This window comes from Lithobates pipiens, unplaced genomic scaffold (genome assembly GCF_037356315.1).
Source record: "Lithobates pipiens isolate NorthernLeopardFrog02 unplaced genomic scaffold, aLitPip1_a1.2 Scaffold_18, whole genome shotgun sequence".
In the NCBI taxonomy this organism is placed as follows: Eukaryota; Metazoa; Chordata; class Amphibia; order Anura; family Ranidae; genus Lithobates; species Lithobates pipiens.
This window is the reverse complement of record NW_027507758.1, coordinates 9873397-9890033: the sequence shown is the minus strand read 5'-3', so window position 1 is coordinate 9890033 and position 16637 is coordinate 9873397. Positions and strand designations below refer to the sequence as shown.

General features: G+C 44.3%; 1 protein-coding gene across 1 annotated transcript in view; it reads left to right on the top strand.

Annotated features, from left to right (window-relative positions):
- The window catches only part of LOC143990376 (ALK tyrosine kinase receptor-like), a 538819-nt gene extending 522517 nt beyond the window's left edge, over positions 1 to 16302 (top strand). The window contains exon 4 of the mRNA XM_077490400.1: positions 16100 to 16302. Coding sequence (XP_077346526.1) covers positions 16100 to 16302 — 203 coding nt within the window. The remainder of the gene's footprint in view (positions 1 to 16099) is intronic.
- The last annotated feature ends 335 nt before the right edge of the window (positions 16303 to 16637 follow it).

Genomic DNA, 16637 nt, shown 5'->3' with positions numbered 1-16637 from the left:
CCTTCAAGATTGACTGGTTTGACTTGGGTTGATTTCCTTCAAGATTGACTGGTTTGACTTGGGTTGATTTCCTTCAAGATTGACTGGTTTGATCTTCTTGCCATGCAAGGGACTTTCAAAAGTCTTCTCCAACACCATAGTTCAAAAGCATAAATTCTTCGGCTTTCAGCCTTCCTTATGGTCCAAATTTTCACGGCCATAGGTTGCAACTGGGAATACCATAGCCTTGACTATACCGCGCTTAGTTGGAAGGGTGATGTCTCTGCTTTTTATAATGTTGTCTAAAAATCCTTCTCTTTAAAGAAGCCTATCATGCTCCTCACTAATACACTGTGTTTTTACTTTCTCCATCAGCTCACCTCCCACAGTTATTATATTTTGTATCACTTGATCCTCTGGGGATTCCTTCCTCTTAGATTGAAAGATCTAATGAGCAGGGCCCTCAGATTACTCTTGTACCAAATTGTATTGTAACTTTAATGACTGCCTTAATTTTGTAAAGCACTGCGCAAACTGTTGGTGCTTTATAAATCCCATATAATAATAATAATTCAAGGAAGAAGTGGAATGACCGGGGGCCAGTGGTGAAAGGGAACTGACCAGTGGCCAGTGGTGGGGGAGGGGGGAGGATGATCTAGAGGGCAGCCCTGGAGAGGGTTATTAGTATTTTGAAAACTTTTTATTTTGAAAAAAATGATACAAGTCATGGTTTCGCAATAGTTTGCTTACCTGTTTCGATGTGTTCATCTCTAGAGACCAGCCAACCCTTACCTGACTGCTTTTGTAATCCATCCTCTGTCATGACTCCACCCTAGCTCCTATCAGAGAACTCTATATTGACCTGTGCACTGCAGGCCATCCCGGCTGATCAACCATTGTGTATTCCTTTGTGTGTTAGCTTCCTGTTACCTGCCGTGTGCTCTTCTGTTGTTCCGTTACCGACTTTGGCGTGTCCTTGACTTTCCCTGTTTGCCTGTGATCCTGACCTTTTGGCGTGTCCCTGACTATTCCTGTCTGCTTGTGGCCCCGACCTTGGCTTTGTCCCTCACTATCCCTGTCCTCCTGTTGCCTACTGTGGGTGTGAGCTGGGGGACCCTGGGGGTCGCGACCTGGAGCCAGTTGCAGCCACGTCCATCCTCACCACTAGAGGCGCTGGTGAACACCTGTTGGCTCTTAGACTCCGCGCCCCAGGGAATCTTACGCTCTAACCCCAGTGGGATCTGGCCCCCGTCCGCAGCAGTCAGCCGTAGGGTCCACAACCTTGCAGTGCACTCCTGATCCCTACGGTATGCATCTGGTCACCTCGCCTCAAAGTGACCTGACAATACAGTAGAGGCATTATAAAAACTTTTAACCTAAATTTTAAGAATTTGAGAAAAACAAAAACATTGTTCGACCTAATTGATGTTTTTTTTTATTTATTTTTTTACTTTTCTAAATTTATATACTGTTTTTGATCTTTTTTTTTTTTTAAATCATTATGACACGAGCCTATGTTGTATCTGACAAGCTTTTCACTCGGTTCCTATCCTCGGCCATCTGAAACTTTTTCTGATTGTTATTCTGTCCACATGAGTGGGCAGACGATGCCGGAGAGAAGGAAATTGACTGTAGTACAGTTTTAGCACCACATTTGATGTGAAAATTCAGTTCCTCTGGTCCAGAGCCAATGGCAGCTGCACAAAATTATGTTTATAGACAACAGAAATGGCTCATTCAATACAAAGTAGAACGGCAGATAGAGAGATGGGGTTTGTTGGCTGCAGAATTCATCCGTTTTATAGGCTGTGTTTGGAGAGAAGGGGAAGGCTGTGCGGTTTGCAGCGGAGCCCTAATAACCTGCCCGGATCCTCTCCATCTGGTCACACTCCAGTGTGTTTGGTTTATGGTGCTGTACTTCTGTGTTATGCTCTTGTAATGAATGCCTTTGTTAGCTTGTGTTTATGTTTTGTATGAAGGTCATGATTATGCTTGTATTTACTGAGCGTACAACTCATTTTCTCTGTTGGCAATCCAGGACTTTTTCTAGTTAAAGAGGTATGACACCAGATTTCTCATTGACATGGTAGTCCAAGAACTTTCGTAACTATTCCAAATAATCCAAGAAACTTTGTGTTAACTACAAGCACAACAGTGTGGCCAGCCAATGGGGTTCAATACTAGAGGGATCCCCAGCAGGAGGAAGGAGGTCCTGATGACTCTATATCAGTGATTCTCAATCAGGGTTCCGTGGAGCCCTAGGGGTTCCTCCAGAGGTTGTAGGGGTTCCTTCAGCATTGGGCAATTTCTGCCTCTCAGATAAGTTCCCTCTGACACCATTGATCTTTTTAGCTATCTGTAAGGAGATAATTCTTCCCAATGACCACAAGTGTAAGGACCATTCTTCCCACTGACCACAAGTGTGAGGACCATTCTTCCCAATGACCACAAGTGTAAGGACCATTCTTCCCACTGACCATCACACTAATGTATCATGAGTTGTAGATTTCAAATTTTTAGCAGGGGTTCCCCGAGACTGGAGAACTATGTCAAGGGTTCCTCTGTGTTGAAAAGGTTGAGAAAGGCTGCTCTATATAGATCTTTATATCACTAGAGGGATCACCAGCGGGAAGAAGGAGGTTTTGCTTCTTCTATATAGACCTTTATATCATTAAAGGGGTCAGCGGCAGGAGAAAGGAGATCCGGATTCCTCTATATAGATCTTTATATCACTAGAGGGGTCACCAGCAGGAGGAAGGAGGTCCGGATTCCTCTATATAGATCTTTATATCACTAGAGGGGTCACCAGCAGGAGAAAGGAGGTCCTGATTCCTCTATAGAGATCTTTATATCACTAGAGGGGTCACCAGCAGGAGGAAGGAGGTCCGGATTCCTCTATATAGATCTTTATATCACTAGAGGGGTCACCAGCAGGAGAAGGGGGGTCCTGATTCCTCTATATAGATCTTTATATCACTAGAGGGGTCACCAGCAGGAGGAAGGAGGTCCCGATTCCTCTATATAGATCTTTATATCACTAGAGGGATCACCAGCAGGAGGAAGGAGATCCGGATTCCTCTATATAGATGTTTAAATCACTAGAGGGATCACCAGCAGGAGGAAGGAGGTCCTGATTCCTCTATATAGATCTTTATATCACTAGAGGGGTCACCAGCAGGAGGAAGGAGGTCCCGATTCCTCTATATAGATCTTTATGTAGCACTGACCCCCGAAGGAGCTGCTGATTTTATTGGGCTTACCGTTACCTTCTTGACCTCGTGTATGTCTAGGGGTTTCCCGAGGTTGATGGCCCAAAGGATTGTAGAAACTGACACTGGATCCGCTTTAAGGATTTTTTATTTGCAAAAAGGAGTAGACAAAACACAGTCTCTCAATGAGGGTTAGAGGGTTTTAGGTAGAAAGTTCAGGTACTCTTGGAACTTATTCAAAGTAGGTAATCTCTCACTATAGCAATCCAGAGAATAGCCACTCACAACTGGATCCTCACTGCTACCGGATAGACCTCCTCTCACTAGGCCTAGCAGCCGATAGAGTGTTCAGATAAAGCGAAGCCTCTGCCACAGACTTGCATATGGAACGTTTGAATAAAGTCTCTGCCACAGACTTGTTGTAGAACACTTGTAGTAAACTGAAGGTTGTAGACAAATTTAGAGAGCCCTCATATGGTACCAGTATCTTGCAGCCAGTCTGGCGATACCGTATGAGTGTAGATTCACTTGGGGTTTTCCAACTAAGTCTCCAGGCTCTTTCTGAGAAGCCAGCCTTCCGCATGGCCTTCTCCCGAAGAGTCCTCCCCTGGTTGCTTCTTCAGTTGCTGGGCCTCTCCACAGACGAGACGGCACCGGACCACCTACGAATCCTCCCTCCAGTTACTTTGCCCGGGGCTAGCCAGCCCTGAGACTCGGAATTAGATGGATCCGCACCCCAGGTCATGAGAGCCATGGGGACTGGTCAGGAGGACCAGGACCAAACAGACAGAAAAATCTTCTGGACCGGAAACCAGAAGCACATGATGTCAGTACCTTAAGTACCCTCTCCCAGAATGCACAGCAGGGTGATACACCCACTGGGTTGGTTCCGAGAAGGAATGGCACTCAATGCACCCAGCTGAACTGCGTTCTCACACCTGCCAGTGATGACAGTGCCACCTATGGCCAAGTAGAACCCAGTGCAATCTAGCCAGACTGGTACTGAAACCATAATTTGGTATAATTAAACCCAAAACCAAACTGCGGTTCTAGAAACGTTAAATAGAGAAAAACACATTATTGTGTTAGTGTTTGTTATATCATTAGAGGGGTCACCAGCAGGAGGAAGGAGGTCCTGATTCCTCTATATAGATGTTTATATCACTAGAGGGATCACCATCAGGAGGAAGGAGGTCCTGATTCCTCTATATAGATCTTCACATCACTAGAGGGATCACCGGCAGGAGGAAGGAGGTCCTGATTCCTCTATATAGATCTTTATATCATTAGAGGGATCACCATCAGGAGGAAGGAGGTCCTGATTCCTCTATATAGATCTTTATATCACTAGAGGGGTTACCAGCAGAAGGAAGGAGATCCGGATTCCTCTATATAGATCTTTATATCACTAGAGGGATCACCGGCAGGAGGAAGGAGGTCCTGATTCCCCTATATAGATCTTTATATCACTAGCGGGGTCACCACCAGGAGGAAAGAGGTTCTGATTCCTCTATATAGATCTTTATATCACTAGAGGGGTCACCGGCAGGAGGAAGGAGGTCCTGATTGCTCTATATAGGTCTTTATATCACTAGAGGGGTTACCAGCAGGAGGAAGGAGGTCCTGATTCCTCTATATAGATCTTTATATCATTAGAGGGGTCAGTGGCAGGAGGAAGGAGGTCCCAATTCCTCTATAAGGATCTTTATAGTACTAGAGGGATCACCGGCAGGAGGAAGGAGATTCTGATTCCCCCTATAAAAGTCTTTAGGTAGACCTTATTAAGAATGCTGGGCTTTATTCGCAAATCTATATTAAAGTATAACTGGCGCCAATCTTACCCTATTGTCAATTGTTAAGTAGCTGCCCCTTTAGGTGGACTTGCCACTCAGAAATATACAATTAGGTAAAGTAGGGCGCTACTCCTTATTGTATAAAAATGTGAGTACAACTATTTAACCAATTATTGCATAGTTTGGTTAAATAGTTATACTCGCATTTGTATATAAAAGGCTTAGCGCCCCACAATACCTATTTGTTCGATTCATGAAACGTTATCTACCACTGGTTAAGGAGGCGACACCCATGCCTCATCAACTAACAACCATGACTTATCTGCTGACAAGTGGAGTCCCCCTCCATTTATATTGGGCCCTATATAGATCTTTATATCACTAGAGGGGTCACCAGCAGGAGAACATTTAAAAAAAAATTGCTGTGAGGTTCTCCCCAACAAAATCCATTCCAGACCCTTATCCAAGCATGCAGCCTGGAAAGCAAGGAGTGGGGGGGGGGGGGTGCTGGTTCACCCCCTCTACTGAACCATACTAGTCTACAGGCCCTCAACATGGTGGGTGCTTTTGGGGGGGGGGGTGGACCCTCCCCCCTCAAAGAACCTTGTCCTGATGTTGATGAAGACAAGGGCCTCCTCTCTGCAACCCGGCCAGGTGGTGGTTATGGGGGTAATTTATCAGAAACTGGAAGCCCCCTGTAATAAGGGAGCCCACTGATTCTGCCCCCCCCCCCGGTGCATGAGTATGGGGTTCACCTCTGTGCCCCCCATTCCCACCAACACACACCTCTGTACCCCAGTTACCAACATGCCACTTATAAACCCTCCCGATACACATCTTTGTACCTCCAAACATACCTTTCCACATCCCATCACACTTCTGAAGCCTACACTCCTCATGATATTTCAGACGAGATTACTCGGTTCAAGTCGGACCTGGGAGGGAAGAGCCCACAGACATTCATGGTGTAACCTTGTACAGGCACTCCTCTCCTCTCCTTGTGTTATGAAGCCGATGCCTAGCTGGGAAAGACACTCCACCCCACTTTCTATTAACATGATAGATAGATAGATACAATATATTACCAAAAGTATTGGGACGCCTGCCTTTACACACACATGAACTTTAATGGCATCCCAGTCTTAGTCCGTAGGGTTCAATATTGAGTTGACTCGCCCTTTGCAGCTATAACAGCTTCAACTCTACTGGGAAGGCTGTCCACAAGGTTTAGGAGATGTGTCTATGGGAATGTTTGACCATTCTTCCAGAAGCACATTTGTGAGGTCAGGCACCAAAGTTGGGCGAGAAGGCCTGGCTCGCGGTCTCCACTCTGATTCATCCTAAAAGTCTTCTATTGGGTTGAGGTCAGGACTCTGCACATGCCAATCAAGTTCCTCCACCCCAAACCCGCTCATGCATGTCTTTATGGACCTTGCTTTGTGCACCGGTGCGCAGTCATGTTGGAACAGGAAGGGGCCGTCCCCAAACTGTTCCCACAAAGTTGGGAGCATAAAATTGTCCAAAAGGTCTTGGTATGCTGACGCCTTAAGAGTTCCCTTCACTGGAACTAAGGGGCCAAGCCCAACCCCTGAAAAACAACCCCCCACACCATAATCCCCCCTCCACCAAATGATTTGGACCAGTGCACAAAGCAAGGTCCACGAAGACATGGATGAGCGAGTTTGGGGTGGAGGAACTTGACTGGTCCTGACCTCAACCTTTGGATGAATTCGAGCAGAGACGCTTCTGGAAAAACGGTCAAACATTGCCATAGACACCCTCCTAAAACTTGTGGACGGCCTTCCCAGAAGAGGTGAAGCTGTTATAGCTGCAAAGGGTGGGCCAACTCAATATTGAACCCTACGGGCCAAGACGGATGCCATTAAAGTTCATGTGTATGTAAAGGCAGGCGTCCCAATACTTTTGATAATATACTGTAGATAGATGGATAAATAGAATATTTGTAGAAGAATGTTCTCTTCCTGCCGAGTTGCGATGCAGAACATGCCTCTGTGTCTCGGTTACTGGCGGTATGATGGTGACATTGCACACCTCGCTGGGCCGGGTAAAATATGGCCGTTTAGTTTCATCATAGGTGTGGAAGAAAGAGCAGGATAGGCAGCATTGACCCCCCCCCCCCAGTGGACGGTATATTTACACTCAACACGGGTCACCTAAATGTTCTGTAAAGATGGATTATTCCTTCCTGGAGTCATCAGTCAGTCTCCATGCTGGTTGTCTACCCAACAGGCCGCATGTCGGAATGTGTACAACCGGCACAGGAGGCACATAAATGTCAGGGAAGGAAGTAATGATCTCTCGTTACGCTCAGCAATTCTTCACACACACCTCCCAATTCACCTGTATTATAGGAACTTATCAAACAGAACACTCACAATTATATGCAATGTAACAAAAAAAAAAAAAAAATATGTCAAAATATGTGTCAACGAGTGTTATGGCAATACGCCAATCATTACGGGAGAATCGTATTGTGGTCACTGATGTGGCCTATACAGAAAACAAAATGCAAAAAATTCAGTTCAACGCACAGTAAATGCATTAACTTAAATAATAATATAAAATATAGTAATACTACTACTAATAGTAATAATCGTATGTATGATAATAATAGTAATAATAAAGAAAAATAATAATAATACTACTAATTAGTGATGGCCGAACGGTTCGCCCGGCGGTCGTTTCGCGGCGAATTTCCGACTTTCGCCGTCCGCGGGTTCGAACGCCTTTTTCCGTCGTTCGCCCCGGCGGACTTACGTGTTTAATGTATACAAGAACTTTAACCTTTCGTGACACGTTTATCATGTGTTACAGGACAACCAATTGAGACATGACAGCTCATGGACACTTGGACATTCCCCCTAACCTATAAATACACCCGATCCGGTGGCCATTTTACATTCTTTCTTCTGTCACTGTAGGGAAAGGATCCTGTGTGGAGTAGGGACAGAGAAAACGCTAGCTATTTGGTACACAAAAGTTCTTTTCAGGACTGGTATAGGTGTTAGGTCAGCAGCCTGAGTTTCTTTTGTCAGTTTAGATAAAGGGACAGAGCGCTGTATGCTGCTATTTTAGGGACAGCTCAGCCAGATTAGTCTTTCTTCATCATCATCATCATCATCATCATTAGCTGTTACTATCAGGTCCACAAAAGAGCTGTTCCAGCTAATCGTTCCAGCCTACTCTTTTTTGCCAATTTGTATAGGGACAGGCAGGAAGCAGTGTGTCAGGCAGTGAGGATAATTTTAAAGACTTGCTGTTACTATTAGTTCCACAAAGGTTCTTTTCAGGACTGGTATCAGTGGTACGGTAATAGGCTTGTACACGTATAATATTCTTTCTTCCAAATATAGAAAGAATATTATACTTGACTGCTGCCCTTCTGCTGCAGTCTGCTAATCATTCACAACTCACTTGTTCCACAAAAGTTCTTATAAGGACTGGTAACTTGGTCTGTCTAGGGTGCTACGGTACATAGGCTTGGGTGCGGTACAGTCTGCTGTTCTGTAAGGACCGCTATCGGTCCACAATAGATAGGGTTGCCGTGCACTACTGCTGACCGCTGCCCTATACTGCAGCAGTCCTTCAGCGGTATAGGGACTGACGCACAGTCTGCTAAACACTAATACACAACCTGCTTGGTCCACAAAAGTTCTTATAAGGACTGGTAACTTGGTATAGGGTGCTACGGTACATAGGCCTGAGTGCGTTACAGTCTGCTGTTCTGTAAGGACCGCTATCGGTCCACAATACATAGGGTTGACGTGCACTACTGCTGACCGCTGCCCTATACTGCAGCAGTCCTTCAGCGGTATAGGGACTGACGCACAGTCTGCTAAACACTAACACACAACCTGCTTGGTCCACAAAAGTTCTTATAAGGACTGGTAACTTGGTATAGGGTGCTACGGTACATAGGCCTGAGTGCAGTACAGTCTGCTGTTCTGTAAGGACTGCTATCGGTCCACAATACATAGGGTTGCCGTGCACTACTGCTGACCGCTGCCCTATACTGCAGCAGTCCTTCAGCGGTATAGGGACTGACGCATTGTCTGCTAAACACTAATACACAACCTGCTTGGTCCACAAAAGTTCTTATAAGGACTGGTAACTTGGTATAGGGTGCTACGGTACATAGGCCTGAGTGCGTTACAGTCTGCTGTTCTGTAAGGACCGCTATCGGTCCACAATACATAGGGTTGCCGTGCACTACTGCTGACCGCTGCCCTATACTGCAGCAGTCCTTCATTGGTATAGGGACTGACGTACAGTCTGCTAATCACTAACACACAACCTGCTTGGTCCACAAAAGTTCTTATAAGGACTGGTAACTTGGTATAGGGTGCTACGGTACATAGGCCTGAGTGCGTTACAGTCTGCTGTTCTGTAAGGACCGCTATCGGTCCACAATACATAGGGTTGCCGTGCACTACTGCTGACCGCTGCCCTATACTGCAGCAGTCCTTCATTGGTATAGGGACTGACGTACAGTCTGCTAATCACTAACACACAACCTGCTTGGTCCACAAAAGTTCTTATAAGGACTGGTAACTTGGTATAGGGTGCTACGGTACATAGGCCTGAGTGCGTTACAGTCTGCTGTTCTGTAAGGACCGCTATCGGTCCACAATACATAGGGTTGCCGTGCACTACTGCTGACCGCTGCCCTATACTGCAGCAGTCCTTCATTGGTATAGGGACTGACGTACAGTCTGCTAATCACTAACACACAACCTGCTTGGTCCACAAAAGTTCTTATAAGGACTGGTAACTTGGTATAGGGTGCTACGGTACATAGGCCTGAGTGCGTTACAGTCTGCTGTTCTGTAAGGACCGCTATCGGTCCACAATACATAGGGTTGCCGTGCACTACTGCTGACCGCTGCCCTATACTGCAGCAGTCCTTCAGCGGTATAGGGACTGACGCACAGTCTGCTAAACACTAACACACAACCTGCTTGGTCCACAAAAGTTCTTATAAGGACTGGTAACTTGGTATAGGGTGCTACGGTACATAGGCCTGAGTGCGTTACAGTCTGCTGTTCTGTAAGGACCGCTATCGGTCCACAATACATAGGGTTGCCGTGCACTACTGCTGACCGCTGCCCTATACTGCAGCAGTCCTTCATTGGTATAGGGACTGACGTACAGTCTGCTAATCACTAACACACAACCTGCTTGGTCCACAAAAGTTCTTATAAGGACTGGTAACTTGGTATAGGGTGCTACGGTACATAGGCCTGAGTGCGTTACAGTCTGCTGTTCTGTAAGGACCGCTATCGGTCCACAATACATAGGGTTGCCGTGCACTACTGCTGACCGCTGCCCTATACTGCAGCAGTCCTTCATTGGTATAGGGACTGACGTACAGTCTGCTAATCACTAACACACAACCTGCTTGGTCCACAAAAGTTCTTATAAGGACTGGTAACTTGGTATAGGGTGCTACGGTACATAGGCCTGAGTGCGTTACAGTCTGCTGTTCTGTAAGGACCGCTATCGGTCCACAATACATAGGGTTGCCGTGCACTACTGCTGACCGCTGCCCTATACTGCAGCAGTCCTTCAGCGGTATAGGGACTGACGCACAGTCTGCTAAACACTAACACACAACCTGCTTGGTCCACAAAAGTTCTTATAAGGACTGGTAACTTGGTATAGGGTGCTACGGTACATAGGCCTGAGTGCAGTACAGTCTGCTGTTCTGTAAGGACCGCTATCGGTCCACAATACATAGGGTTGCCGTGCACTACTGCTGACCGCTGCCCTATACTGCAGCAGTCCTTCATTGGTATAGGGACTGACGTACAGTCTGCTAATCACTAACACACAACCTGCTTGGTCCACAAAAGTTCTTATAAGGACTGGTAACTTGGTATAGGGTGCTACGGTACATAGGCCTGAGTGCGTTACAGTCTGCTGTTCTGTAAGGACCGCTATCGGTCCACAATACATAGGGTTGCCGTGCACTACTGCTGACCGCTGCCCTATACTGCAGCAGTCCTTCAGCGGTATAGGGACTGACGCACAGTCTGCTAAACACTAACACACAACCTGCTTGGTCCACAAAAGTTCTTATAAGGACTGGTAACTTGGTATAGGGTGCTACGGTACATAGGCCTGAGTGCAGTACAGTCTGCTGTTCTGTAAGGACCGCTATCGGTCCACAATACATAGGGTTGCCGTGCACTACTGCTGACCGCTGCCCTATACTGCAGCAGTCCTTCAGCGGTATAGGGACTGACGCACAGTCTGCTAAACACTAACACACAACCTGCTTGGTCCACAAAAGTTCTTATAAGGACTGGTAACTTGGTATAGGGTGCTACGGTACATAGGCCTGAGTGCGTTACAGTCTGCTGTTCTGTAAGGACCGCTATCGGTCCACAATACATAGGGTTGACGTGCACTACTGCTGACCGCTGCCCTATACTGCAGCAGTCCTTCATTGGTATAGGGACTGACGTACAGTCTGCTAATCACTAACACACAACCTGCTTGGTCCACAAAAGTTCTTATAAGGACTGGTAACTTGGTATAGGGTGCTACGGTACATAGGCCTGAGTGCAGTACAGTCTGCTGTTCTGTAAGGACCGCTATCGGTCCACAATACATAGGGTTGACGTGCACTACTGCTGACCGCTGCCCTATACTGCAGCAGTCCTTCAGCGGTATAGGGACTAAGAGTTTTGTCACAGGGTGATTTAAAAAATGACAGGCAGAGGAAGAGGCAGGCCCTTCCGCAGGGGTGGTAGGGGTAGGGCAGGAGCAACAGCCTTGAGCCAAAGTGGGAAGTTGCAGAAGGTGCGTTCAATTACTTTAAAGGACGCACCAGACTTGGTTGAGTGGCTCACTCAGCCTTATTCTTCTGCACCCTCCTCATCCTCTCGATCTGCACCCTCTTCTTCACTCTCTGCTATGTGCACCCCCAAAGACACTACCACCAACAACACCACCACCACCACATACCTTCCGCTTGAGTGCAAATGGGGGCCTTCATGCTCCAGTGTTTTAATAGGGACCCCCGTATAAAAAGCATGAGGGTCAAGGACCAGTACTGGGTGGCAACGTACTTAGATCCCCGGTACAAACACAAAATGGCGGAAATGTTACCGCCGTCGCAGAGGGCTGTCAGAATGCAGCACTTCCAGGCCTTGCTTCGAGAAATGCTGCATTCTGCTTTTGCGTGCGCTGGCAGAGGAGCAATTCCCACTCCCAGAGAAGGATTTGCGGGTACCAATCCAACAGCGCCTGCAAGAAGAGGCCGGTTTGAAGATGTGTTGGTGACTTCGGATATGAGGTCATTCTTTCAGCCGACCCATCGACAGGTGTCATCCGGATCCAGCATCAGGGAACGCCTAGACCGTCAGGTGTCCGACTACATTGGGTTAACGGCCGATGTGGACGCTCTGAGGAGTGATGAACCCCTAGACTACTGGGTGGGCAGGCTTGACCTCTGGCCAGAGCTTGCCCAATTTGCAATCGAACTGTTGGCTTGCCCCTCATCCAGTGTCCTGTCCGAAAGGACGTTCAGCGCAGCAGGGGGGATTGTGACCGATAAGCGTACTCGCCTAGCTCACGACAGTGTTAACTACCTCACATTTCTAAAAATGAATGAGGCATGGATCTCGGAGGAATTCAACACATGTGATCAGTAGACCATGTATATGTCTATAAACAATTTTTGGAATCAAGCACACAGACCTTCTTAATTCATTTGGCTCACTTCCCTGACCCAAAAAAGCACACCGTACTATATGCCCCTACCCTCCTCTTTGAAGAGGTTGAGCGGTGTCATATTTCTACTGGGGCTGCTTATTATGAGGGGTTCCCACCATCCCTGTGCTGTGCTGACTTCCTCCTGGGTGTTCTTATTATGAGGGGCTCCCACCATCCCTGTGCTGTGCTGACTTCCTCCTGGGGGTTCTTATTATGAGGGGCTCCCACCATCCCTGTGCTGTGCTGACTTCCTCCTGGGGGTTCTTATTATGAGGGGATCACACCATCCCTGTGCTGTGCTGACTTCCTCCTGGGGCTGCTTACGGTGCTGCTGTCAGCGCTGTATGTCACGGAGCTGCTGTCAGCGCTGTATGTCACGGAGCTGCTGTCAGCGCTGTATGTCACGGAGCTGCTGTCAGCGCTGTATGTCACGGAGCTGCTGTCAGCGCTGTATGTCACGGAGCTGCTGTCAGCGCTGTATGTCACGGAGCTGCTGTCAGCGCTGTATGTCACGGAGCTGCTGTCAGCGCTGTATGTCACGGTGCTGCTGTCAGCGCTGTATGTCACGGAGCTGCTGTCAGCGCTGTATGTCACGGAGCTGCTGTCAGTGCTGTATGTCACGGAGCTGCTGTCAGCGCTGTATGTCACGGAGCTGCTGTCAGCGCTGTATGTCACGGAGCTGCTGTCAGCGCTGTATGTCACGGTGCTGCTGTCAGCGCTGTATGTCACGGAGCTGCTGTCAGCGCTGTATGTCACGGAGCTGCTGTCAGTGCTGTATGTCACGGAGCTGCTGTCAGCGCTGTATGTCACGGAGCTGCTGTCAGCGCTGTATGTCACGGAGCTGCTGTCAGCGCTGTATGTCACGGTGCTGCTGTCAGCGCTGTATGTCACGGAGCTGCTGTCAGCGCTGTATGTCACGGAGCTGCTGTCAGCGCTGTATGTCACGGAGCTGCTGTCAGCGCTGTATGTCACGGAGCTGCTGTCAGCGCTGTATGTCACGGAGCTGCTGTCAGCGCTGTATGTCACGGTGCTGATGTCAGTGCTCTGTATTACGGTGCTGCTGTCAGTGCTCTGTATCTCCTGCACCCTCTTGTTTGCCTACCCTGGTCCCTGACCTTCCCTCTCCTCCATTGCCTTCATTAGCTCCATAGTCCTGAATTGTCAGAACAATTTCCCAAATAAAAAAAAAATGCTTGTAGTTATCGATCCCAAATTCACCTCATACATGTATTATGCTATTGTCCAGGTGGTGGGACTACGTGCTACCCCCTAATAATTACCCCGTGGCCGCAAATTCGACCTAAAGGTTTGCGAAATTCGCCTCCCATTGAAGTCAATGGAGCCCGCGGCGAACGGTCGTTTTCGCGAACGTTTGTGCCCGTTCGCGTTTCGCGTTCGCGAAACGTCCCGTCGGAAGTTCGTCCATCACTACTACTAATAATAATGTGATACACGTAAAATAATTAGTATTTCTCATATAAGTTATTTATTATTATTTACAACACCTGCTATCGCCATACTAGATCTGCGCACTGCCTTTCGATTGCAAGCTTGTCATGATCAAGGCTCTCCTGTCCCTCTTGTCTTGAATCGTATTTTATTGAATTGTATCATGTATAGTAAAAATAATAACAATAATAATAACAATAATATAAATAAAATATAATAATACTATTACTAGTAATAATAATAACAATAATATAAAATATAGTAATACTACTACTACTACTAATAATAATAATAATACACCATAATAATATAAAATATATAACTATTACTACTAATAGTAATAATAATAACAATAATATAAAATATAGTAATACTACTACTATTACTATTACTAATACTACTACTAATAATAATACACAATATTAATATAAAATATAGTACTACTACTACTACTATTACTAATAATAATAATAATAATAATAAAAATAATAATATAAAATATAGTAATACTACTACTACTATTATTACTAATAGTAATAATAATAACAATAATATAAAATATAGTACTACTACTACTACTACTACTACTAATAATAATAATAATAACAATAATAATGTAAAATATAGTAATAATAGTACTACTATTACTACTAATAGTAATAATAATAACAATAATATAAAATATAGTAATACTACTACTATTAATAATACTAATACTACTACTAATAATAATAATAATAATATAAAATATATAACTATTACTACTGTTATTACTACTAATAATAACAATCATATAAAATATAGTAATACTACTACTATTACTACTACTAATACAACTACTAATAATAATACACAATATTAATATAAAATATAGTAGTACTACTACTACTAATAATAATAATAACAGTAATATAAAATATAGTAATACTACTATTACTACTAATAGTAATAATAATAACAATAATATAAAATATAGTAATACTACTACTACTACTAATACTAATAATAATAATAATATAAAATATATAACTTGTACTACTATTATTACTACTAATAGTAATAACAATAACAATAATATAGTAATACTACTACTATTACTACTACTAATACTACTTCTAATAATAATACACAATATTAGTATAAAATATAGTACTACTACTACTACTACTACTAATAATAATACAAAATATAGTAATACTACTACTACTACTAATAGTAATAATATTAACAACCATATACAATATAGTAATATTACTACTACTAATACCACTAATACTCATAATATTAACAATAATATACAATATAGTAATATTACTACTACTACTACTACTACTAATAATAATAATAATAATAATAGTATTAACAATAATATAAAATATAGTACTACTACTACTACTACTAATAATAATAAATATAATAAAAGTAAAATAATTTGTATATGCCATATAAAATATTTATTATTATTTACAATACCTGCCTTGTTTACAACACCTGTTATCACCATACTGGATTGGCACCTCCTGTCTCTCTTGTCCTGAATTGTATCATAATTAATAATAATATATTACAAGTAAAATAATTAGTATTTCCCTTATAAGTTATTTATCATTATCTATAATATCTGCCTTTTTTTACAACACCCACTATTACCATACTGGATCTGTGCACTGCCTTTCGATTGCAAGCTCTCATTATCAAGGCCTCCCTGTCCCTCTTGTCTTGTATTACATTGAATTGTATCATGTATAATAATAACAAAAATATAAACAAATAATAATAATAACAACACTAATAATAACAATAATTATAATAATAACAATAAAATAATATTAATAATAATAATAATGTAAGACAAGTAAAATAATTAGAATTTCCCATATAAGTTATTTATTATTTACTAATGACCTCCTCCCTGTGTTTGTGTTTTAGGTCACTTTTTGTTCTTGGGCTCCGGCGGTGATCGCAGTCCCACGGTGATGAGCCCCTGGCTGCGCAGTAACAGTGCCAGCTGCAGAGTGGAGGTAGCCGTGTTCCTGCAGAAGACCGGGGGGAGATATATCGTCCGTCTACAGCCAGAAAACCTGCCAATTTCTGTTGCTGAAGCTTCGCCAACACTGGAGAAAAGTCGGTGAGTTATTAAATGACCGGCGCGGCTATTTACTCTAGAAATAAGGAGATAGAAATGAATAATTTCCTTAAAGTGTCATTAAGGCAAAACTGTTTTTTTTTTCTTTCATTTTGGATATAGTAAGGGAAGGTTATAACCCCTTCCAGTTTTATTTTTGCTGTCTGTGTCCCCATTGCGGAGATTACCTTATACTTCCTGTCTAGAGTTGAGCGGACACCTGGATGTTCGGGTTCGACTAGTTCTGCCGAACTTTGGAAAAAAGTTCGGGATTCGGGACCGAACTTGAACCCGAACTCGAACCCCATTGAAGTCAATGGGGACCCGAACTTTTGAGGACTA